Source organism: Pelobates fuscus, chromosome 2 (assembly GCF_036172605.1).
Source record: "Pelobates fuscus isolate aPelFus1 chromosome 2, aPelFus1.pri, whole genome shotgun sequence".
Lineage (NCBI taxonomy): Eukaryota > Metazoa > Chordata > Amphibia > Anura > Pelobatidae > Pelobates > Pelobates fuscus.
This window is the reverse complement of record NC_086318.1, coordinates 12074131-12094108: the sequence shown is the minus strand read 5'-3', so window position 1 is coordinate 12094108 and position 19978 is coordinate 12074131. Positions and strand designations below refer to the sequence as shown.

Genomic DNA, 19978 nt, shown 5'->3' with positions numbered 1-19978 from the left:
ACAATAATATAGTCCATAAAAGTGCAGTTTGTTTGTAAAAAATGCAAAAAACGTCACTTTTACTTAAAATATCATCGTTGTAATACAATTTACCAATTTGAAACACTAATATGTGAGTTCAGCGAAGTCTCCCGAGTAAAACAGTACCCCCCATGTACAGGATTTATGTTGTCTTGGAGAGTTACAGGGTCAAATATAGTGCATGCGAATTAAATTCTCTGCACTTTCTCCCTGTGTTGTCAGGTATGTCAATCAAATTTTAATTAATCAAATCACCTAATTATGTTAAAAGATAACTTAAATATACACGTAGAATTTTAATATATATGCATTTATAGGTATTTAAATTCTACGTGTATACTAATGTAATCTTTTATGTAATTATATGTATTTATCTATATATATATATTTGCGGTTTTTTGCATTTTATATATAGATAGATATATATAGAATGTCATTCTAAGTGTATTTTGTTACCAATATATATATATTAATAACAAAATACAGTTAGAATTAAATTACATATGTATATATAATTTATATTAAATTTTGTTTCAATATTTTCTTTATTAATTTTATTATTTTATTTATTTATTATTGTAATTATACGTATTTATATATATATAATATATGTGTATATATCTATTATATATATAATATATGTATATTATATATATGTAACGTCATTCTAAGTGTATTTTAATACTAATATATGTACTTATATTAGTATTAAAATACACTTTGTATGACGTTAAATATATATAATATGCATATATATTATATATATAATATATATATACATATATTATATATATATATATAAATATATTTATTTTATTTTTAAACATGTTTAATATTTTTTTTTACAGATCCCACCAGCAGGGGGACTGTCTGATATTTTAGACAGTCCCCCTTCTGGCAGATCCACAGCCAGCTATAGGGGGCCATGTGATCGCTCTTTGAGAGCGACCACATGGCCCCCGGGGGCCTGATTTGCCGTGGGGGGGCTCCCTGGGCTGTGAGGCAGTCCTCCCGAAGCGGAGCGCCGGTAAGGTAAGTATACCGGGCGCTCCAGGGCTCAAAGCCGTTACGGCGTTCTATGCCGTCGCAACGGCTTTAAAGCCCACTAAATGCGTGACGGCATAGAACATCGTAACGGCGGGAAGGGGTTAATCTCTAGCTTTCTTATTATTTACAAACAACCTGATTATTATCTATAAAGGGCATATTGGCTAAACCTTTATTTCTCTCATTTTCCTCCTCCCTATTTATTTCATTCTATAAGATATCCTGCTGTTTTGTCAAAACCTGCAAATGAAGTCTCTTTTGTTAACTCTGGCTAAAGCCTCCTATCTGACCTGAACAAGATCATTAGTAATCAAAATATGATCCCATCCCCCCTCTCTCTTACTGGTATGTGAATTTTAATCTAAGTACCCTTTAATTATTTTTGTTACTGCCATGCTTTTGCTACTTCAAATAAATCTAGCATTTCTTACAAAGAACCCACATGGATATTTGATTACATCTGACAAACAGTGAGAGCACACCACTGCATCATATCCTTTTCATTTGACCTTAGAAATGACTGATATTGAAGCAATAACACAATGTTTTCTTTGATCATATACCTTCCATATTCTCAAATTGTGTTCCAAGATAAGATGCTATATCTAGAACAATAAGCAAGAAAGTCAGTTATACATGCAACTACCAGACTTTAAATAGGACACGAGGTCATGCGTTTAGACTGGAAGAAAGAAGATTTCATCTAATGCAAAGGAAAGGTTTTTTTACTGTAAGAACAATAAGGATGTGGAATTCTCTGCCTGAAGAAGTGGTTTTATCAGACTCCATACAGATGTTCAAACCTCAACTAGATGCATACTTGCAAAAACAGAATATTCAAGGATGTAATCTTTCAATGTAAGGTAATAACTTGATCCAAGGATAAATCTGACTACCATTCTGGGGTCAAGAATATTTTTTTTCCCTAGTTTGTTGCAAAATTGGAAGTGCTTCAAACTGGGTTTTTTGCCTTCTTTTGGATCAACAGCTAAAAACAAATATGAGGAAGATTGAACTTGATGGACGAAAGTCTCTTTTCAGCTATGTAACTATGTTAAACTGGATTATGGAAAACCAGCATCATAAAATCCAGTTTGACTGCAATGTAAAGTCAAACCATGAAACAAATTAACTAAATGATACCAAGAATGTTCATTTAGATAATAGTGTCTCCAGCTGAATTAAACCGAGTTAGGTTTCAGTCCATGGGGGCCCTTGATCAGGTTTCAGTTTGAAGTGTAAAAGTGCAAGCACGTGAGATTGTGCAAAACATCTCTTTAAATGCTCTGGGCATCTCATGGGGAATTTTTATATCATCTCTTTATCTTAATAGAGTGTGCTACCCAGTTTTTAGGACAGTTAGCTTCAAGTTTTAATATTGTTGAGTTGTAAACACACACTTTGTACATGCTAAAGTATAATTTCATTGCTGTGAATCTTTGTGTTTTGAGTTAATAGCAGGAAGAACACAAGTAATTGGGTATTGAAGAAAGCACAACCACCCGAATGAATGAGTGACAGCTTGTGGATATTGCCTAGATTTTCAATATGTGAAATTGGAATCATAAAGCGGGAGTATAAAAACATAACATTTAATTACCTCCATTTACACAAAATACTTTAATTAGCATTCCTCATTTATGTTGGAAACTTTGTCAAATATGTTATTAGTGTTCGCCGGTGAACATAGCTTGTTCGCGGTCGCCGCGGTGGGCGAACATATGCGATGTTCGGTCCGCCCCCTATTCGTCATCATTGAGTAAACTTTGACCCTGTACCTCACAGTCAGCAGACACATTCCTGCCAATAAGCAGCAGACCCTCCCTCCCAGGCCCTCCCACCTCCATGACGAATAGGGGGCGGACCGAACATCGCATATGTTCGCCCGCCGTGGCAACCGCGAACAAGCCATGTTCACCGGCGAACAGTTCCCGGCGAAATGTTCGGGACATCTCTAGTTATTAGTACTATTGCAAAATATGATTTATTTTTCAACACCGATGTTTAATTGTGGCCCATCCGATTTTCAGGTTTGCGGTTATTGTTATTCCTTAACACCTATAACATGACAGAGAAAATGGGGGGGGGCACGCTTAAAGAAGATCCAGTGATGTTTTACTGATAGTTCATTGCTTGATCCAAGACACTTTCTTAAGTTTGATACTATTTGTAAAACATTTATCTTTCCATTAATCCCTTAAGGACCAAGCTTCTGGATTAAAGGGAATCATGACATGTCACACATGTCATGTGTCCTTAAGGGGTTAAAGCAGTATTCTTTTTTTATATTTTCCTTAAAGCTCTTTTAACTTCACTGTTTCTTAAGCTGTAAATCATAGGGTTTAGCATGGGTGTAACAATCACATAAAACACCGAAACAATCTTGTGTTTTTCTGGAATATTTCTTGCCTTTCCTAGGTACAAGGTCATACTGGTCCCATAAAATAGCATTACAACAGTCAGATGTGAACTACATGTCGAAAAAGCCTTTGTCCTTCCAGCCACAGAATTAATTTTTAACAGTGATCTGATAATACACATATACGATACTATAATAAAGGCAAAAGGAGTTAATAGTGTGAATAAACTTCCCAATACTATTTTTGCTTCATCGTAGGAAGTGTCTCCACAAACCAGTTGAAGAAGAGCTAGAACCTCACAAATAAAATGGTTTATTATATTTCCTTTGCAGATTGCGTGTTGGCTGGAAATCATAGGAAACATTGAACAACTCAAACATCCCAACCAGACAATAACTGCAATATTTTTACACCTTCGCCAGCTCATAATGACCATGTAACGCAAAGGGAAGCATATTGCAATGTAGCGATCATACGCCATTACGGCAAGCAGGATACATTCCGTTTCCCCTAGAAAAAGGCTGAAATTCATTTGCAAGGTACATCCAATGTATGATATACGCCCTCCTCCTATGGAAATCATGTCCACTAACATTTTTGGAACTGTGCTTGAGGAGTAGAATAAATCCAGAAAAGATAAATGACAGAGAAAAAAGTACATGGGCGTGTGCATACGAGGGCTGGCTAGAACAATACATAGCAAAAAAATATTTCCACCAATAGTCAATGTGTACATCAATAAAAACAAAACAAACAGCACAATCTGAGTCATTCGATTCTGGGATAGTCCTAATAGAATGAATTCTGTAACAACAGTTTGGTTGTCCTCATCCATCTTCGGGAATTAGAAGAGGGAAACCATGACTGCCATAAAAGGAAGCAAAAATGTAGAAACAAGATATTGAGAGCGAAAAACACATTTTAATAGAAATGTTGATTTTAATCATAAAATGGTTGAGTCATAGATTATTTGGTGCAACAATGACCGCAACTTACATTGAAACGCGTACATCGGATGTTGCACTAAATCACTGCCATATGGTACACCGTATTCTTTAAAACACCACCAACTGAAACCTTCACTTTCACAGCCTGGCATGAAAATATTGAAAATACATTTGACTTAATATATATTTACTTTTCTTAATACTAAACATTTTTAAAACATGTATGTACAACATTTAAAATAACTGTTCTAAGAATCATTCGTGATTACTGTACAATCCATAGAGGTTTTATTTGTCCAAGAGAATTTTATTTTTTATTTTTTATTTCAGCCGTTTAAGTTTTACATCTGCAGAATATATTCCAGTCAGATATAAAAATGATATATTGAATATATAATACTCACAACAACATCAATTATATGCTTCAACTATAAAAAAAAAACACATTTCTAAACATGGTGATGTTCTAACAAATAACTTTGCTGAAAATAAGTAACTAATAAGGGATGTATATTACAATACTATTTGATAAAAATGTTTTATTATATAATTGATCTTCCACTTTACGTCATTATAATATCGTTTTTGTATTTTTTTTTTAAACGAAACGGTCATTTATTTAACCAAAAAAAAATAGTTTATTAGTAAGTTACATAAAGTTGACATAGCCAAAAGGGACTGACCCTACTTGAAAGTTGAAACACAATAAAGTGAACACAGTAAAACAAACAAAAGTAATAAAACATGTCACTGTATTGAGAGTATTATATATATAAAAAACGTGAAGTGACCATAAAACATGGTCAGAGAGGGGAAATCATCGAATAGTAAAGAACATGATTATATACATATGATTAGGACAAACTAAAATGTGGAGGTGGTATGAAACGTAATATTAATTCATGTTCCTAAAAAGGAAAATGAATGGTGAGTAATGTATTGAATGGCCTCACACTCTCAGGGGCCCAAACCACAAACTGGATAGAGTCAATTATCTCCCAGTTCCCTGGCGGATCGCCTGTTTCATACACGGGAACTTGAAGCCCAACAGAACTGTTCTAGGACTTTTATTTACAATGTTCTGCGGTTCCTAATATTGACTCAATTCGGATATTACAGTATTAGTTTTCAGTACATTTGGCAACATAGATTTTCTGACAAATTGTGTCAATCATTTATTACTCAAGTACTTAGTTTTATTATTTGTCAGTTATTTTCTTGATGGTTGCAATTTTATGGTTAGATAACTGAAGAAATTGTATACTTTGTTTCATATTTGCATTCTTCTTTTTCCTTGATTGTGTGTAGAACGCTGGTGTATCACCCCATTGAACGCCATTCATTTTAAATTCTTAGGTACTTGAATAAACGTTACATTATAGCTCTAAGAATTCATACCACCTCCACATTTTAGCTTGTTCTAAATATTGGAGGGCTCAAACCCCTCAGTCTTGTGGGAGATCTCCGGTTAATTTATTGTTCATACACTAAGGTGTTAGAAAAGCCTTTTATTTGTTTTATTCATATGATTAGAAAGAATAGTAGCTTGCATGTGAAAGCAGTCAACTACTGAAAAAAATATAGATTAGACTGTCTCCAAAAATGCTCAGTTAAAGAGCTAACAGCTGCTGTAAGTGTAGCTAAAAAATGCTGCAATGTAATTAACTGTCAGATATTAGCAGACTAATGACACATAGAAACATCAGCAACAAAATTGCCAGGATACCTGACCATATGAAGAACTCAACTGATTTGGAACTAACGAACTAGACAGTATTCTAGACTAAGATTACATCGCTCATTATAACTGATCGGATCGGAATACCTGATTAAATGGAGAGATAAATTGAAAATGTAATAGGATCTAGTACTAATATTCTAAGCATCTAACACAGATCAATGTGCAGATTCAACCCTGGGATACCACAGCTGCCCTACTAAGGTGATAAAAGAATGTATATAGAACGAAATCAAGCACTCAATGTGTCTGTCAGCTGCTAAACAATACTCAGAGCGACGCTGCTAAGACTGGCAAGGATGGAGGCTAAATCATATGAAGAGCAATTGCAATTAGATGGTAAGCAAGGGAGGGCAAAGACTCTAAATATGTAAGACTAAGCACACAGTAACTCACTGAGCTTAAGAGCTATCTGTTCCACCTAATATGCCAACAGTTTGGGCTAAATGCACACATAATCCCCCATGCTAAAATCCTACAACAAAAAAATTGTGCTTTGGGCTCTGAGCTGCCCTCATTGGGAACTAGCAACAATAACAGCTGCGCCTCGCATCTCTTCTACATTCAACGGGTATTCAACTATTGATGTAATTCAGCCAATCACTGGCCAATACATTGTTATACTATGCAGCTCTTTTATAGGAATATATGGCAAAATAATGGTCACAACATACCGCCTCTTGCCGCTGCCCATATGGGCGTCTCAATCTTCCCCAAAATCAAGGAAAATCTCTTAAATGGGTTTAACATTGCCATGGGCTACGAGTTAAAGCACTGTTTATAACCACCAGTCATTGTCAATGTATGATACAAATCATAACATTTAATCAAAGGAGCGTCTTAAGTATGTGAAGCTCGGTAGATAATAAAGTGTTGTGAAGCTTATACACAGAGGGTGAAAATCACCAGGGAATGTAAATTGTGTCCTAGTATATAACTTTCACACAAAATATAAGTTTCCAGAAAATAAACATTGATTGTGTCCAAGCAATATAATAAATAATGCCACTTAAGATGCCTATTGACATACTATAATGTTAATGTTATAGGGGACCTAATATAATGTAATAAACAACGTCCATCCATATATATACATATATATATATATATATATATATATATATAGAGAGAGAGAGAGAGAGAGAGAGAGAGAGAGAGAGAGAGAGAGAGAGAGAGAGAGAGAGATATTTTATACTTTCAATAAAGGGACGTTTTTATCACTTTTGTTTTTTGATGTGTTGATCCTTAATGTCTTCACTTCATTGTGTTTCAGTTATCATAATTAATTATTAGTGAAAATAAAATAAGGCATGCTATTATAACCTCTCTGTGTATTTTGTAATTTGTACATATAAATAAATACATTTGTTCAGTTTATCTCCTGGTTTATCTCCTGGTGTAACCTTTAACCATGGAGCATGCATTTTTAAATCATCTTTTTGTCAGAAGCCCCACTTTTCCAGTCAAAGTCCATTCATGTAACAACGAGTTGATGTATATTTACATATCCAGATGTCATTCACAAGTGACAGGTATCTAAAAAATGCAGACTAAGCTGGTTTTGGAAATTCACAGCGTTCATAGTCTCAAAGAAGGCCTACCACAGGTGATACAGGGAGCATAGATTTATACTTATATGTATGCAATACAAAATAAAACAAGCAAACTTTTATTTTTAATAATTATTATAATAATAATTTCAATCACAATTTTCTTTTATTTGTAGCGAGACTATCCGTTAATGACACATAGTGTGCCATATTAAGGTTATAGGATTTGCATAAACCCATGTAATGAAGGCATAGGCATAATGTGAAAACAGAAAGCATTAAAATAAGGACATTCTTGAATGTTTATATTAATTAGTGCTCATTATTAAAATCTATTTACCCTGATCACTGTAAAGCAAAACTTCCTTAAAACATCATAGATTTACAATGTGAATTTAGTAATGTCACAGATCTTTTCTAATGGGAACATTGATTAAATGTAAATTGTTAATCACTAAGAATTGGGCATGGAATCAGTTATAGAGGATTCGTTTGTACTTCAATTCCAAAAATTTTATTTAACTGACAACAAAAGGTGTAAAATATTTGGAGCCATTGATCGACTTCTTTGATACATTTTATTACAATTCATTTCCTTGGATTAAGTGACCAGTAGTTATGATCAGTGATGTTTTTCCATTAATTTTAAATTGTACCCGTAGCACAAAGCAAATAGTCAGGACTATTTTGTTACAATCCTTTCCACGTGATTTCATGTAAACAAGACATGCAATAAAAAATTCAAGTTGAAAATAGTTTGTTAAACAATTACATTTATGGTTCTGAAACCATAATTGTTACGGAGCTCCCCGTACTCCGACCGAGTACCCTCCATTGATGGACGCTTCCTAGCTTGCGGCGAGGACCACAAGCACCGCACCAGACACCATAACCACCGCAGACTCCACAACCACCGTAGCTTAACTGGAGCCTCGCCGTCTTCCGTCCACCCTGGATCAGCTTCTGTCCTCCAGGACCACGTGGGGAAGGCCTCTCCTCCAGGAGAGCATATCAGGAACAAGCTCTTAAAAGAGCTAAGTGATTAAAGCTCAAGGGAGTATGCAGAGCATAGCAATCCCCAGTGTGAGTATAGCTGTCCCCTCCAATCACGAGACAAGACTACATGTTGAGGGTCAAGAAGATCAGACAGAGCTGTGGGTTTATTGTTGTTATATACACATTCTACAGACAAAGTCCCCCCCCACAGGGTTTTGTGGAACATCAAATCAAAACATACAACACAGATAAACACTCCCACACAAAATCCTCCCCTCTGCCTGTGATACAATTACCTTACACAATGGGTTAATGTAATTATCACAGGCAGAGAAATACAGTTTTTCCACATTATTCATAACTTTAAAAGTATATATCACATTCACATAAACTTACATTTTCAGAATCAGCATACTCCAAATACAAACATATGTCAAAATCATCCAAATTGGTCTAGTGGTTCAAAAGATAGATCAAAGTCCTTTGTGACCAAATTAAGCATGGCTTTTCTGCCCAAAACCAGTTCCACAGTCTTCTTTCCTGGAGATAATTGGGAAGTAATCCAATTATCTCCAAGGACAGAGGCAAAACTCCATTGAACACATGGTAGCAAAAGACAATAAAATACATACAAATATATAACTGTGCAGCTATTGCATAAAACAGGTACATTCAACATATCCCCAGATAGCTCAGATCTGAGCACACATTATTACTGAATGGTGCTCAGATCACATACATACAGTTCAATTGCCATGGAGCCAAAGTCTTTCACATAGTCTTTCATTATATGAATGGGCTCCATGGCATAGCTATCTGGGGTATCACTGTTCAAAAAGGGCAAGTACCAAATGACCCGGCTTTCGTGTCTTTGCAGGGGAAAATCAAGCGTTTCAACATGGGGCCATAGTCCAAAGGCAGCAGGCGGGCAACCAGTCCTCTCCAATGCCCAGTGGCAAATGGCAGTTTGTCACAATAATAATTATAATTTTGAATTTCTAACAGCACAATTAGATAACTCTATATCTAGGAGCAATGTGCAAAGACGTAAATAAATGAGTAAAACACATCTTCAAAGGAATAAAAAATAATTGAATAAAACATCACAATTATGTCAATAAACTCTATGGCATAAACTCTAAATATAATCATAACTGTACAACGCAACAATAAATAATGTGGGGCAGATCTATCAAGGTAAAAACATGTGCTATTCTAAGCTACTTTGCACCCAAAATAGCCCCGGTTTTGCCCTTATGGTTATTTATTTGTTTGAATATTGAAATCTCACAAGACATTTGGGATAAATGGAGCCATAAACCTTCATTGCACATCGTACAACATCCCTGACATTATCCTAGTTCTCTGAAAAAGATATAGGTATGTCATCGTTCAAAATTATTTTTTTATTTTTATAGACCGAATATACAACATACTGTATAAACCTGTATAGTATCTGTATGTATCAAATCATCTAACGTACCTCAGCCTAGCATAAATGCTTTTTCAAATAATGATTATATTATACATACACATCCTTTATCAGTAAGATTTAGTAAACAGTTGAATGACCAAGCTAAATTTGAGTGACATGAAATTTTAATGCTGGGGGACCATATCAAAATATAATATGATTAAAACCAGGAATGGCTAAAAAATACTAAAATAAAAAGAAAATCTGAAATTATCATGTACATTACCAATAAGAGACCCAAACAGAGTGATGGTCCCCCCGTCCTAAAACATGTTTTAATGACTATACCTTAGGACACCAGCTTTCCTTTCTAGTTCATCTCCAGTCACTAATGCAGGTATTCCTTTTTATATAAATATTACAAGAACATGTTACACTCCTGAGAGTATTCTGGAAAGGGAACAGTCTTTGGCAAAATTCACAATGCCCATTATCTCCTCCTTGGTGGATAGGGGAGCAAAGAGATTTGAAATGTTGCAATGGAGTTTGAGTCTTATTGTGCACAGTTTCTGTGCTAGCGCTTGCTTGTACAGATTAAAATATAGCAGCCAAGGAAGGATACTAAATATTCTTTTAAAGCTTCCTATAGAAAACATAACCCTCTCTTAGATGAATGTAAAATGAAAATACTTATAGATAGGGGAAAGACTGTGAAAGTATAGCAATCAACATGGACACAATGTTATTTGTCCACTTGTTGTTTTGGTTTCCATGGTGATTGCTGAACGATAGAATTTTGTCCATTTTTTATGTTAGCTACACTTTTGTAAACCCACCTTCCATTGTTCTTTTGTCAATGCTGTGACGAAAGCAACTTCGCCACAGAGTTTTGGAGGGGCCTGCTTGCCTGCCTGTCACTATGGCCCTGTGGTGAACTGTGAGTTAAAGATACTGTTTGTGCCTCTTGGACTCCTCACTGGAACAAATTAGAACTTTCGAAGTGGCACTTAGGTGAAGTTTCAAAGTGGGTGTCATTTGACATTCAAACACGAGTACCATGAGCGGTGTTTGGTGTCGGGTTCATGGAACTCAAATCAGACACGTGACGGCACAAACACTGTTGAAAAGTTATCTTCCATGGTACCTTGGCTACTGGTACCTTCTGCAACTGTCACTAGTCTAATACTATGCTTACCTTTTGTGTCATTTTACCCCACTCCCTCTAGCATGTAAGCTCATTGACCAGGGCCATCAACCCCTCTGTTCCTGTGTGTCCAACTTGTCTGGTTACAACTACATGTCTTTTCGTCCACCCATTGTAAAGCGCTGCAGAATTTGACGGCGCTCTATAAATAATATAATAATAATAATAATAATAATAATAATAATAATAATAATTCAAACGGGAGTCGAACAGGGTTCAGTGAGTCGAAGCCTACGAACAAGGGACATATACTGACTGTATTCACGAATGGTATGTAGACTATTGGAAATAGACCGGCCGCACAGCCTGATTCTCTGCAACTGTTTTGGGCATGAAACCATGCGTGCGGTCAGTCAAAAAGAGACTTCCAGGAATTTCCTGAACCCCTGCTCTGATCTGGGTGATGTTTGGATCTGTTTTTCACCCCAATCAAGGCTATCAGGGGATGTGACATTCATGGGGATATGTTGTGTTTTGGGGTACTTATGAGACTTTATAAATATATGTGTTTTTTTCTGCCTGGGGATAATTAAGTTAATCGAATTATCCCGAATTATCTCCCAGGCAGAGAGGAGGGATTGTATAGTTGTTATGGGAGTGTCTCACTGTATAACTATGTTTTTATTAGTTTGTTAACTCTGTGTCCCTGTGCCCAACAAGGTCCATGTAGGTGTCACCCTTGTTGGGAAACTTGCATAAAAGGCCAGTGTGCCTCCATTAAAATTGAGTTCCTCTTCACCCTTAGTCTTGTCTCCTGTGTGGAGGGGACAGCTATATCACTACAAGGGATTGCTATAATCATTATACTACCTTGGATTCTCTGAGCTCTTGTAAGAGCTATTCCTGCTTGACTCTCTGGAGGAAGAGAGGTTCACCCACTGGAACCTGGAGCCTTGTCGTAGGTCCAGGGTGGGTAGGAGACAGCGAGACCCCAACCAAGCTGCGGTGGTTGTGGGGTCTGCAGTGCTTATGGTGTCTGGAGGAGTGCTCGGATTCCTCGGTGAGCACTAGCAGCATCCGTCGGTGGAGGTACCCAACCGGGGTACAGGACGCTTTGTTACAAATGCTAAGGTCAATCCTGTCAATAGTACTTCCGTGGGGAAGGGTGAATATCAATATTTAAGTTATTCATCAAACTGTTGATAAATAGTTGAGAGGTGCAAGGGAAGCACAACGTTCATCACCAACGACATGTTTCACATCATGAGGTTTTTTTTAAATACATGTCATCATGTACTGTCATCTTCCATTAGTTTGCTTCTTGAAATTACATCAAAATGAATGAAGAGTTAATATGATGTACCAAACATGAGGAAACTCCACTGCTTACACACATGTGGAAAACCATCTATTAAAGTTAACCATCTTCATATATAAAGACCCCTCACTTTCTGCAAGGTAATATACAGACAGAAGGCCAAGGGAAAAAAATGAAAAAACTGTTTCCCACTCCATGACCCATTGTTTTGGAGAGAGGCATAGAATATTATTGTGTCTGGTGCCATAATGCTGGCAAAGCACTATGGGATATGTAGTTCACAACATCTGGAGGGCTAAAGTTTGCTGACCCCTGACCTAGTTTATTGTTTGCACCACAATGTTATAAGCCATGGTATTGGAGATTGCCTTACTGACCATTCAATCAGTTCATAATACAGCCCATCGTTTATTAAGCATTTGAGGCCTACAGCTAAATTCAAATCACACTCCAGATTAAGGGATTGGGAGTGGATAAATGCCTGCCGCTGTTTCTCCCATATCAGAGATTGCATCAATCTTGGGACAAAACTATCAAAATGCACTTGCACTACCCCAGTAAGGAATGATACTGAAGGTTCATTTGTGTGAGTTTTATTTATAAAAATAAAAAGCACGTATACCTGGAAAGAAATAGTAAAACAAGTAGTGATGGTCTGGGGTGTGTGACCTGGACACGGAGCAAGATGGCAGCATGAAATTACAGCTCCATTTAGCACATAACCATAGTCTGACAGTGGTCATGGACCCCAAAGAGACCGAATACAGGAACTTAATCTGGCCCAATGGAGAATTTCTTAAGAATGCTGTCGGGGCTCTGCGATGGCATACGTAGCAATACAATGATGATCTCTTCTCCCACCTTGTTGAAGGCATCAGGAGAACCCTCACACAAATTACTTCAGATCTCCAAATCTTGATGGCTTGGTGGTGACAAAACTAATTTCGAAGCTCTCTCAAAGGACCTACATGGCACAATATGGACAGAGATGGCGACGCTGAGAATAGAGGTAATGGTGCAGGCCTTGGAGGCTTTAATAGAGCAGAAGTCCCAACAAATATAAGCAGATGAAGGGAAATGACTAGGCAGAGATCCATGATCTAAATACTCAGACGCCAGGTGAAAGATGTAGATAATAGGGGATGGAGGTGTAACATAAGGGTGAAAGGAGTATACAAAACTTAGACGTGGAAGGGATACTCATGAAGCTATACCTGACAATATTGAGGAAGAAGCTCCACGGCCTTTTGAATTTGGCAGAGCACAGATCATTACGCCCACAGTACCTGGAGGCTGCAGTCTTAATTAGTAAAAGACCTGATAATAAATAGGACCCTCTTTTGCCCCACCTGGAAAACTAGGCCTACTGCTGTGGCCCTTTTTCAGGACTTGTCCCTACTAACTCTAGATGTCATTAGGGTCTTGCGACTCATCATCTCCCTGTTACATTAGAGACTTATCCAATAAGTGGACAAAAGGACATAAAAGGTCTTAAATTAGAGGGGCAAAGGTTTAAAAATAATATCAGGAAGTATTATTTTACTGAGATGGTAGTATATGCATGGAATAGCCTTACAGCTGAAGTGGTAGAGGTTAATACAGTAAAGGAGTTTAAGGATTTGTGGGATAGGCATAAGACTATCCTAGCTATAAGATAACACCAGGGACTAATGAAAGTATTTAGAAAATTGGCCAGACTAGATGAGTCGAACGGTTCTTATCTGCCGTCACATTCTATGTTTCTATGTATAATAGAAATGGGGCTTCCCATTTAGCTTATAGGCCAAGCACAACAACATTTGGATATCTCCAAGGTGGCCTGAGGAGATATTGATCTTTCTGATCCCACTGAAGCTGGCGCCCACTGCCTCAGAGGCAGACAGACCAATGCCACCCAGAGAAGTTGCCAACTAAGTTCACAGCCCTGATGGAGTCTTAGAACCCAAGCAGATTCTCAATTTAGAGGGGAACTGCACCTGATACCTACCTATCACCCATTCCACCTAGAGCTGAGATGATCATAATCACCATTTGACTACTGGAGAGAGTGTGTTACAAACCCTCCAGAGGTATTGTGTGATCAATGGACAGGTTACTGATGTCTAGTTGGACAGATGAATCCTGGTTGAGATGTAAAAGAGTTAAGCACAGGGAATCACTTAATATCCTATTCCTTTCTTACTATAACAATATGTTAATGTTCGTGAAGAGGAAGGGTAGAAGCAGGGTTCTATTTTTACAAAAACAAAGGCGAGAAAGGTCAGGAGGAAAGAAAATGTCCTTCATTTTTTATTATAAGTTTTTTTTCTATGTTTATATTTCTGCATCTCACTCCTTTGAAACGAGAGGGGGGGACAGAAGCTAAAATTGTGTTCAAATAGTCACAAGGTTTATTATAGTTAATGTACCCAGTATGCAAAGGGCATGCAAGCTTCAGGGAACAGAGAGTGCACTCAAACAGGGGAATGGAATATGCACCTCATTTCCATTTGAGATAGCAAAATAATTCTATATTTACTATTCCTCCTTCTGTAATATCTCCCTGAAATGAGACTCCCTAGTAACTATGGACTATGCCACAGACAGATTGAAAACTATCTAAATGACACTGTAACAGTTTACCAGGAGTTGGAGCCCAGTTGCAGGGGATGGCACAGGGAGGAGACAAAATCCAGAAGCGCAGTACAGATTAAGGGGAAATCCAAAGGCAGGGTCAGACGAGAAACAGAAATCATGGGCTGGCAGCAGAGTAATATAGTCGGCAAAGCAGGCAGAGGTCAGAGTCCAGGAAATCAGTCGGTAGCGAAGCAGAGATCCGGCAGGAAAAAACAAACAGGCAAAATGACCAGATGCTAGGTTTCATGCAGGGCTGGCTTTTACAGCCTGCTAATTAGGAGCAGCTGACCCTAATTGGAAAAGGGCTACATGTGGATCAGCAATGCTTAATCCAGGCAAGGGGTCAGGAATCAGAATAATGCAATGAGGCCCCTGGTGCAGCAGAGAACCTGACTGGGATGCTGGAGCTGTGAGTTCAAACTTAGCCAGGTCTCTTGAAGGGGCGTTCATGCCTTGTTGTCTGCAGGGCTTGGGCTGTGCAATGACAGACACAATCACTTGAATCCTGTCAGTGAGTCAGCTTCCATCTTGGGAAACCAAGTTACAGAAGATGAAATACAGGGGGCAATTAAATGTGCAATAGGTCCATATGGCCTATCATTAGGCTGCTGTAAGAAATTTAGCAATTTTTCCCAAACTCATATTTGCTTGGAAGTAGTCTCTGCTAAGTAGGCTCTTTCAGGTGGGAGTTAAAGAAACAGGAGTTCATTGGAGAGTCATTTGTATATTTTTGTTTATTCTGTTAACTAGCAAAGGTTTAAAAAGCAGTTATTTGTTAGTGTTTTTTTTCCCTTCCTTTGTGCTGCTGCTCAGTTAATTGGAGGGGCGGGGGAAGGCGGTGTCCCTTAATTTCCACCTGTGTGGGATTTGTATTTCCATATAAGTGATACCGGAGAAACTGACGGAAGCCAAGCACAGAGAGATGGACACAGGTTTCTTCAGGAAGGAAGAGATTCTTTATTCGGTTCACCGATCGGGACTCAGAGGGACTAATGTCAACAAAATACAACAGGTTCTGAGCCCCGGACAATAGTGCAGGCTCCTTATATAGGCATATAACTCCTCCCATATTAAGCTCCACCCGCACATTCTCTTAACCAATCAAAACAAATAAGAATTAACTTCCTGCTTGACCGCATGGCTTGTCCAGCACAATGGAGGAGGGGAATACTACATCCTGTATTCTCGCACATGCTCCGTACACTACTGATCGTATCTTGCCACGTGCAACCAACCGACCGATACGTCAGCATATGCACGTACACATGCCACGTGGTAATCTCGGCCTACTAAATTTATTTTTACCGAGATTCCACCACATTCCCCCCTTTGATGCCTCTTGATATTTCACAATTACTTGAGGCATCACTTAACCTTGGTTTGCATACACCTCAGGTTACCATGAACCAGACCAGACTTTTCCTATGATGTGAATCCCTCAACACTCCTCTTCCTGCATTGGTTCTCCCTGATCTAGAGCCTTATATTTATATATAGCCATTATCTGTGCTGCAGCCTTCCTTTCTGCTATATTTTCTATCAGGCTTTGCACAGATCTAACCACTAAGGGAATAAGACATGGCAGGAGTAGACACAACATTAAAATCAGTATGACTCCGCCTACCAATGCCTTAAGCCCTCCAAACTGCTCATACCAGTTACCAAACCAACTACTTGGATTGTACCCTTTCCATACCTGAGTAGGCACATGCGCTAGTTTAACCATATGGCTAGTAAGCTCAGCTATTGCTTGCCCTTCGTCATCTATTTGAAGACAGCAATTGCTCAGGTTAAACTTCCCACATACACCTCCCTCTACTGCCAATAGGTAATCCAAGGCTAATCTATTTTGGTACACTGCTGTCCTCATCCTGGTATTATGCTTCGCTAGAAGATTGAGCGCTTGTGAGGTCTCATTAGTAATAATCTCAACCACCGCCTGTAACCTTATAATGCGGTTGAGCATATAAATTGGGGTTCTATATCCGAAAGTACCATCCTCTGCCCACGTGGCTGGCCCATAGTAATCTATAATACGCTGGGGAGGCCATTCATCATCTTCCCAGGCGCCTATCTCTATGGGTCCCCTTTTCTTCCTATGATTCACATCATACACTTTAACACCCAAAGTCTCACCTGTTTCAATAGGTAACAAGAAGAAGGATGGTTTGAGCATACCCAACACACATGCCCCTTCCCAGTCCTGTGGCAACTCCGAATAGGCCTTCTTACCACAGATCCAGTACAAATTTGCTGGGGCTTTCCAACTAGATGTGATAGATAAATCAAACCATACGTCCTTTAAATTGGCATATCTTGCAAACGGGTTAGATGGTTCTGAGACATTTGAAGCCGACCACCAAGTTGTATTCTTTGTATCATCATCATAAGCTTTTTGCCCTAGACAAGTTAACTCTCCTACAGATGTATTAAACATCATTCCTTTCCTTGCTATGCAAACATAACCTATGATTGAGGTCTTTAATCTCCACTCAGATTTACCTCTAACACTCATCTGATAATCGGCTTGTGAAGATATTAATTGTTCAACTGCCTCAGAACCGGACATTACCTCCTTTGCTTCCCAAGGCCATTGGTCTCCCATGTTAGTACCTCCACACACATAGCAGTTGGTAACATTAAGACTACCGGCAATACTTTCGGCTAAATCTATGAACAGGTTTTTAGCGTTATGGGGGATCTTATTATCTATACTCACCTCTTCATAAAACGAGTGGAATACCTGATGAGTTTGGGAGGTTACCGTATCGGTCTCTATCCCTATAAACAATACTGTCCCAGGGTCTAAACCCGTCCCGTATATTTGTAACCCAAATAAATTACCATATCTATCCAAGAATTGGTCAGGATTATTTATAAGAATATGGACTGGATTGCATTCCATAGACTTACAGTATGGATTGGTAGGCAACTTAGTCACAATCATGTCCTTGTCTGCTGTCTGTCCCCAAGTTGCCCACCCCACACAAGACCAATATGGGCAAAAATTATAATCCCTATTTGGGCATCTAGGACTCACATACTTATTTTTACTGCTGGGACATATATATTTATCATTAGACCCATACGTTCTCTCCCATCTAAGATCCCCACATACATTCCACGGCTTTCGACCACTTGATATTGCTTTACATGCATCAAATAGCAGAACACCCGAAGAATGTACGGATTCTAACACCGTTTTGTTTATTAGGGTCCCCTGAGGATCTCCATTCCTGAGAGTCAACCAAATTGTACGGGGTTGATACTCTGGATTGAAGCACTTAGGTTCTCCTATCCCCAAATGGCATACACTATACTCTACATTTAAGTATCTACACCTAGACACATCACCTTTACACTCATATTGCGAATGCCAAATTAGGGTCTTGGAAATATGGTTACCTGTTCTTGTAGTCTTAATGCATACCTCACAGCTAGGAGTGTCGGTACCTCTACCTTCCTGAATATAAAAATACATATAAATAAACATTATCCTAAGCACATCTTTCGTCGGCATCCTCAGTCTTCGTCCGTGCGATGGCACCTCAGCTTCCAGGATGTAAGGGATGCAGGGAATGGAGTTCTGCTCGTCTTCACAGGGGTCCCTTCGAGACTTTCCTGGCTTTTAGATCACTCGTTGGTGAGCAGACAGGCTTTATTATGGCCGTCTCAACACTCACTTACCAATCTCTGAAACAATAAAATTTGTAATCCACAAGGTTCCTCGTCACTCCGACTGAGTCGTGCGCTTTAACCGGATCTTGCAGGGATTCTCTGGATCTGCTGTAGCTTGCCAAGAATCGACCGCTGCTGGTTTAACCCTCGAGTGATGAATCCACGGAGTCACTTCAGCCACTTTTATCGCTGTAGGGGTAGACAAAAGAACAACATAAGGACCTCTCCACTTGGGCCCTAACGGTACATTATTCCACTCTTTAATCCACACTTGGTCTCCTGGGTGGTAACTATGAACTGGGGGATAAATATTCACAGGTAATCTATCTTGTACCCATTTCTGTACCTCCTCCTCTATAGTCTTACCCAACTCTACAACCTGCTGCCGGGTAATTCCTTCTCCCAACTCAAATCCCCCCTTAAGTTACCAAGTACGGGAGGTGGACGCCCATACATGATCTCAAAAGAAGAGAGACCCATCCTTCTGGTAGGTGTACTGCAAATTCACAACAGAGCTATGGGCAAAAGAACGTTCCACTTAAGTTGGGTTTCCTGACACATTTTTGCCAACTTGTTCTTAATAGTTCTATTCATTCTCTCTACTTTACCAGAACTCTGAGGTCTATATGCCGTATGAAGTCTCCACTTTATACCAAGCATATGAGTCAGTTGTTGTAGGCACTGATGAACAAAAGCTGGACCATTGTCCGATCCTATAGAGCAGGGTAGTCCATATCGGGGTATTATTTCTCGTAGCAGGAATCTCACAACTTCTCCTGCTTTCTCTGTACGAGTAGGACATGCTTCTACCCAGCCTGAATAGGTGCACACAACTACTAGTAGGTAGCGATGTCCACCAGATTTAGGCATTACTGTATAGTCAATTTGTAGATCGGAAATAGGGAGTCCCCCCATATACTGAACTCCTGGTGGCTTTACTGGTCCTTGCCTTGCATTATTTTTAGCACACGTTACACATCTTCGTACAATGGCTTGAGTTAAGTTGGACAATCTTGGTATGTAGAAATGTTTTCTGAGAGATTCTTCTGTACTATCTCTTCCAGAATGCGTCCCGTTATGATAGTTTTGGACGATTTCTACCGCTAGTGATGCTGGAATAACTATTCTCCCATCTTCTAACTGATACCA

General features: G+C 38.6%; 1 protein-coding gene and 1 long non-coding RNA gene across 2 annotated transcripts in view; one reads left to right on the top strand and one right to left on the bottom strand.

Annotated features, from left to right (window-relative positions):
• LOC134585377 (uncharacterized) overlaps nt 1–19978 on the top strand; it is a 424726-nt gene that overhangs the window by 358394 nt on the left and 46354 nt on the right. The gene's annotated exons all lie outside the window — the stretch shown is intronic.
• LOC134585101 (olfactory receptor 2A7-like) lies at nt 3352–4263 on the bottom strand. The gene has a single exon (XM_063440689.1). The coding sequence runs from the start codon at nt 4261–4263 to the stop codon at nt 3352–3354; it is 912 nt and encodes a 303-aa protein (XP_063296759.1).

Excerpts from the sequence above, each read along its gene's own strand:
- LOC134585101 (XM_063440689.1), bottom strand. The coding sequence starts at position 4,263 with ATGGATGAGGACAACCAAACTGTTGTTACAGAATTCATTCTATTAGGA.